At 49.3% G+C, this 6000-nt stretch overlaps 2 protein-coding genes across 2 annotated transcripts in view; both read left to right on the top strand.

Moving 5' to 3' along the window:
• PADG_12346 (uncharacterized protein) overlaps positions 1 to 656 on the top strand; it is a gene marked incomplete at both ends in the record, with an annotated part of 2960 nt that extends 2304 nt beyond the window's left edge. The window contains one exon of the mRNA XM_010764886.1: positions 77 to 656. Coding sequence (XP_010763188.1) covers positions 77 to 656 — 580 coding nt within the window. The remainder of the gene's footprint in view (positions 1 to 76) is intronic.
• Positions 657 to 2869: 2213 nt separating this feature from the next.
• PADG_07715 (hsp90-like protein) lies at positions 2870 to 5236 on the top strand (the record flags this gene model as incomplete). Its single annotated transcript, XM_010764713.1, has 3 exons — positions 2870 to 3130; positions 3287 to 3903; positions 3994 to 5236. The coding sequence occupies 3 exons, from the start codon at positions 2870 to 2872 to the stop codon at positions 5234 to 5236; spliced, it is 2121 nt and encodes a 706-aa protein (XP_010763015.1).
• Between the last annotated feature and the right edge of the window lie 764 nt (positions 5237 to 6000).

Raw genomic sequence — 6000 nt, 5'->3', positions numbered from 1 at the left:
CTACCCCTCAACCTCCACCCCCTCCCCCGCGGGGCCCCCCTCCTACACCCTTTCCCGCCTCTCCGACCACACCCAGCGCGAAGAACACCTTGCCCAGCTCCGCCTGGCAAAAATGGGCCGCGGACCTGCAACAGAGCCTCCAAAACGAACGAGAGCGCTACGAGACACTTGCGCGTAGCGAGCGGGCCGTGTGGCTTGCGGAGCGGCTGGGTGAGTGCGTGGTGGATGGGACGTTGGTGCCGATATCGCGGACGCCGGGGTTTGAGGGGCCGTGTGGCAGCTGCAACTCGTCGGGGATGAGGAAGGGGATGGGGAAGGGGGGTGAAGATGGAGATGGAGATGGAGATGGAGATGGAGGCGGGGACAGGGGCAGGGGCAGGGGACAGGGTAGGGGTGCGGGGGGAGGAGAGATGGTTACGGTTTATGGGCCTGATGGGCGGCGGCGGCGGGGGCGGCGGCGAGTGGGGGGCTATCAGGTGCATGCGGGCGGGGATGTGATGAGGGTGATGGATCCGCTGGGGTTGATTGGGTGGAATGACGAGGTGAGGCAGCGGGGGTGGGTGGTTGTGAGGGTGTTGGGGGGTGTGGGTGTTTTTGGCGGGATTGCGTTGTGGGTTGTCCGGGGATGGAATGTTGGTTGGTTTGGCTGGGGTTGAGCGATTGGGTTGATGGGTCTGTCTGCCGATGTTGGCTGGCGTTGATATAAATCTATACTTAGGTGCGGTGTTGGTTTTTATTCTTTGGTGTGCTTCATCCAACCAACTACCACGGCAAGGGCTCATGCTTGGTATTGCCCTCCATATCCATCATTTATTTTATTTTATACACTACCAGGTGTATTGAACTGCCTTTTTTATGTTTGCTCTGTTCACTCTTTTTGCAGTGTGTATATGAGTGTGTGTCTTATGGAACCCCTGCCCTCTGGCATCACTTGCCTCGATCATATCATATATATATATATATATATATATATATCATCCTCTCTGTACTCTCTGCCTATATCATACAGCCCATGCTTATAGAGAATAGAGTTGTCAGTTTAGTTTTCCATTTATTACACTATAAGTACTCTCCATCCTTATCTCCACCTGCATATTAGTATACGTCCTGCATCGTTGACAAACACCCCAGTTAAAAGTTATCTAGCCTGCAACAGTGTATATGTGGGCCTGCTGGCTTGTGCCCATGCTATGCGATCTGCTCTCTGTGATCCGTGAATCTACAGGGTGATTTTTTGACCACCAATCAAAGGCTCCTTAGGAATATAGGCCGGCTCGCCATAAACGATACCTCGCAGCAGAGGGGGAGGAGATTGGGCCCTAGTTTGTTTTCCCCCCCAACACACACACACACACACACACACACACACACACACAATTTTCGCTTCCCTGCAAAATAAACATTAAAAAGCCATTAATAAACCCCACACCACGCAATCCCATACATCCATCCATTGAACCCGGGGGAAGTGTATATAAAGAGTACATAGAAAAGGGTGATGTATGCGAATGGCTTCTCACGCCTCTATGCGTCGGTTCATGTACATCCATGGACCGCCCGGGCGGGGGGGGGGGGGGGGGGGTGTTGCGGAGAGATTTGGAAGAGGCGGAATTTTGCAGGGAGGAAAGTTCTAGAACTCTCCATGCATCGCACAGATGGGGGTAGCTACTTGGTACTGTGCTGCAGCTTGCTTCCCGCTACCACTGGATATTCCGGGGCTTATGCCCGGTAGGTCTGTTCTGTAGGTAGGTAGGTAGGTAGGTAGGCATGTCTGTCTGTCTGTCTGTCTGTCTGTCTGCCTGTCTGTAGAAGGACTTAGCAGGAATAAGAAGCTCTCCGCATGTGGAAGTTTTTGGCGGGGGAAGCTCTGGGGATTCCGGACTACCCGTGCACCCAACCCCGGACGCTGCGCTGCTCTCTGTCTTGCGAAGTCGGTAAATCCCATCGAAAGGAAGGAAGTTCGGATATTCCCCCGCTGTTGTGATTTCCAAGGGTCGCAGTGAGTTACGACTTGCTCGGCTTGCTCCAGCTACGGGCGGTTGGATGGTGGATGGTTCTGGAAGATCAAGCTGGTCTCCGCTTTGGGACTAGCGCGGGCCATTGGTTGATGGAAATCTGTGGAAGGTTCGCTGGGGGGGAAGGTGGAATGGGAAGGAGGAGCCTTTCCCGCCTATTTATTAGGGTAGGGAGCACACTTTTGGGGGGGGGAAGGGGTAGATGTTTTTTCGTCTTCTCTCCTTGTTTGTGCCTTCCGTTTCCCAAGCAGCTGCTTTCTTTTTATTTGGGTTCTTTTCTCTTCTCACCCCTTCGCTCTTCTTCTTCTTCTTCTTCTTCTTCTTCTTCTTCTTCTTCTTCTTCTTCTTCCTTCAACAACACAAATCTCTCCTCCATCAACCTCCTCCTCTTTCTCCTCCTCAGCTTCTAACTCCACTTCATATCTTCTTCATCAATCTTTCTACTCTATAACCACCATATATTCAAGTCCTATCTATCTACCACGCCTGTAATACTTGCCAGCTTGCCAGCTTGCGACTCTGCAATTCTTTCACTGTAAGTGGTTGTGTTGTTGTTATTATTCTCTACCCTCACCCCTCACCACCCCTCGCAATAAACAGAAGCAGCTTTGTTTCCACCATGTCCTATGTAAACCCCCTCCCCCCCCTCCTCTCTCATCACCCAGGTCAAAAGGTATATAAAAGGCAGCGCTAGAATAAAAGTAGCAGAACACATCGATTGCCTGCAGACGGAAAACTCTGTCGGTCTGTTTTTTTTTTTTTTTTTTTTTTTTTTTTTTTTTTTTGGCTTTTAAACAAAAGAGGCTAACCTGGAGCTGTTGGCAGGACACACAACACACATCCTCACAGCAGCCATGGCGTCTGAGACCTTCGAATTCCAGGCTGAGATCTCTCAGCTCCTCTCCCTCATCATCAACACCGTCTACTCGAACAAGGAGATCTTCCTGCGAGAACTCATCTCCAACTGTTCCGATGCCCTCGACAAGATCCGCTATGAGGCCCTCTCCGACCCCAGCAAACTCGACTCCAACAAGGATCTCCGCATCGACATCATCCCTGACAAGGCAAACAAAACCCTCACCATCCAGGATACCGGTATCGGCATGACCAAAGCTGTATGTATTCCCCCAATTTGAAGTTGTTGTTAAATTTGAGATTTGTTGTTCTCTCCCCTTTTTTTGTGGAAGCTTTCCATTTTCTGCCAAGAAAAAAAAAATCAAAAAATATAAAATCCAAAAATCAAATATACTGACAACTTTTCCCAATTTCAGGACCTCGTCAACAACCTGGGTACTATTGCCCGCTCTGGCACTAAGCAATTCATGGAAGCTCTCACCGCTGGTGCCGATATTTCTATGATTGGTCAGTTTGGTGTCGGCTTCTACTCTGCCTACCTCGTGGCCGACAAGGTCACCGTCATTTCCAAGCACAACGATGACGAACAGTACATCTGGGAGTCCAGCGCCGGTGGCACCTTCAAGATCACCCAGGATACCGATGGAGAGTCCCTTGGCCGTGGTACCAAGATGATCCTGCACCTCAAGGACGAGCAGACTGAGTACCTGAACGAGAGCAAAATCAAGGAGGTCGTCAAGAAGCACTCCGAGTTCATCTCCTACCCCATCTACCTCCACGTCGTGAAGGAGATTGAGAAGGAGGTCGTCGATGAGGATGCTGAGGAGGTCAAAGAAGACGATGAAGACAAGGCTCCCAAGGTCGAGGAGGTTGACGATGAGGAAGAGGAGAAAAAGAAGGAAAAGAAGACCAAGAAAATCAAAGAGAGCAAAATTGAGGAGGAAGAGCTTAACAAGACTAAGCCCATCTGGACTCGTAACCCTGCTGATATTACTCAGGAGGAATATGCCTCCTTCTATAAGACGCTGTCCAAGTAAGTTTTTTGTTTCCTTCCCCCTCCCCACCCCCAAACCCAATGGTATCATAATCACTATGTACTTATCATTACTAACCAACCAATTAGTGACTGGGAGGACCATCTTGCTGTCAAGCACTTCTCCGTTGAAGGTCAACTCGAGTTCCGCGCCATCCTCTTCGTGCCCAAGCGCGCTCCTTTCGATCTCTTCGAGACCAAGAAGACCAAGAACAATATCAAACTCTACGTTCGTCGTGTCTTCATCACCGATGACGCCACTGATCTCATCCCCGAATGGCTCAGCTTCGTCAAGGGTGTCGTCGACTCTGAGGACCTGCCTCTCAACCTTTCTCGTGAGACCCTCCAGCAGAACAAGATCATGAAGGTCATCAAGAAGAACATTGTCAAGAAGACCCTCGAGCTCTTTACCGAGATCGCCGAAGACCGTGAGCAATTCGACAAGTTCTACTCTGCTTTCAGCAAGAACATCAAGCTCGGTATCCACGAGGATGCTCAGAATCGCTCTGCCCTTGCTAAGCTCCTCCGCTTCAACTCCACCAAGTCCGGCGATGAGACCACGTCCCTTGCCGACTACGTCACCCGCATGCAGGAGCATCAGAAGCAAATGTACTACATCACCGGCGAGTCTCTCAAGGCTGTCCAGAAGTCCCCCTTCCTTGACACCCTCAAGGAGAAGAACTTCGAGGTTCTCTTCCTCGTTGACCCCATTGATGAGTATGCCATGACCCAACTCAAGGAATTCGACGGCAAGAAACTCGTCGACATCACCAAGGACTTCGAGCTCGAGGAAACCGACGAGGAGAAGAAGACGCGCGAAGCCGAAGAGAAGGAATTCGAAGGCCTTGCCAAAGCCCTCAAGAACGTCCTAGGTGACAAAGTCGAGAAAGTAGTCGTCTCTCACAAGCTAATTGGCTCCCCCTGTGCCATCCGCACTGGCCAATTCGGCTGGTCCGCGAACATGGAACGGATCATGAAAGCCCAGGCCCTCCGCGACACATCCATGAGCTCTTACATGTCTTCCAAGAAGACATTCGAAATTTCCCCGCGCTCCCCCATCATCAAGGAACTCAAGAAGAAGGTCGAAGCGGATGGCGAGAACGACCGTACCGTCAAGTCTATTACGCAGTTGCTCTTTGAGACCTCGTTGCTCGTCTCTGGATTCACTATTGAGGAACCCGCTGGCTTTGCAGAGCGGATCCACAAGCTTGTTTCACTTGGATTGAATGTTGATGAGGAATCAGAGAAAGAAGGGGAGGATAGTACGGATAAGGAGGCTGCGCCTGCTGCGGCTGAGGTGGCGGGTGAGAGTGCAATGGAGGAGGTTGATTAGGTTTGGTGATGTCTGTGGTTGAGTTTTGTTGCCGTTAGTTGGGTGGTTTGGTTGGTAGTTTTTGAGCGTCATGGCGGCGATGATGAGATGAACGATGAAGAACGATACATTTCCGTGCCCTCCCTTCCACCCACCTTCCGACCCTCTACGTGCTGCTCTACACGGGTTCTTTCCTAGATGGTGAGGTAATCGCCTAATAAAGGAAAATATTTGTTTATTTGAAAGAAGTTTTCGAAAGGTATCAAAATCAAGATGGAAAGAGAGGAAAAGCAAAGCATGCTGTAGCGATTTTTTGATTTTTTAAATTTGAAGTCGAGGTTGCTGTTTTTTGCTAATTTAACAAGTTAGTGTTAAATTTTGATGTCTTTTTTATGAATTGAATTATTAATTATCCTTTTGCAGGTCGTGTCCACGTTTAGTAAAAGCTTCTCTGTTTGACTGTCCCCCCCCCCTTTTTTTTTTTTTTTTTCTTATGCCTTTGCTTTTACTTTTCTTTTCCTTTTTGCTTTTGCTTTTCCTTTGCTTTTTCTTTTGCTTTTCCCTCCATTTGCTATATCTTTTGACTCGGATCTTCTTGTTAAACTGGTTTTGTCTTCTCCCGTTAGGTAGGCAGGTTTAGTTAATTTGAATACAATTTCTTACATTGAACACTCACCACTCCTCGATTCATGTCATCAAGTGATGGATGGGTAAATTGTATGTATGTTATCTACGCGGTAGAAAATGTGCCACGGGAACCCGATGAAAAAAGGAAGCTTGGCTGC

The sequence above is a fragment of the Paracoccidioides brasiliensis genome (assembly GCF_000150735.1).
Source record: "Paracoccidioides brasiliensis Pb18 unplaced genomic scaffold supercont2.12, whole genome shotgun sequence".
Lineage (NCBI taxonomy): Eukaryota > Fungi > Ascomycota > Eurotiomycetes > Onygenales > Ajellomycetaceae > Paracoccidioides > Paracoccidioides brasiliensis.
The sequence above is the reverse complement of the archived record's forward strand: the minus strand, read 5'-3'. Positions and strand labels throughout refer to the sequence as shown.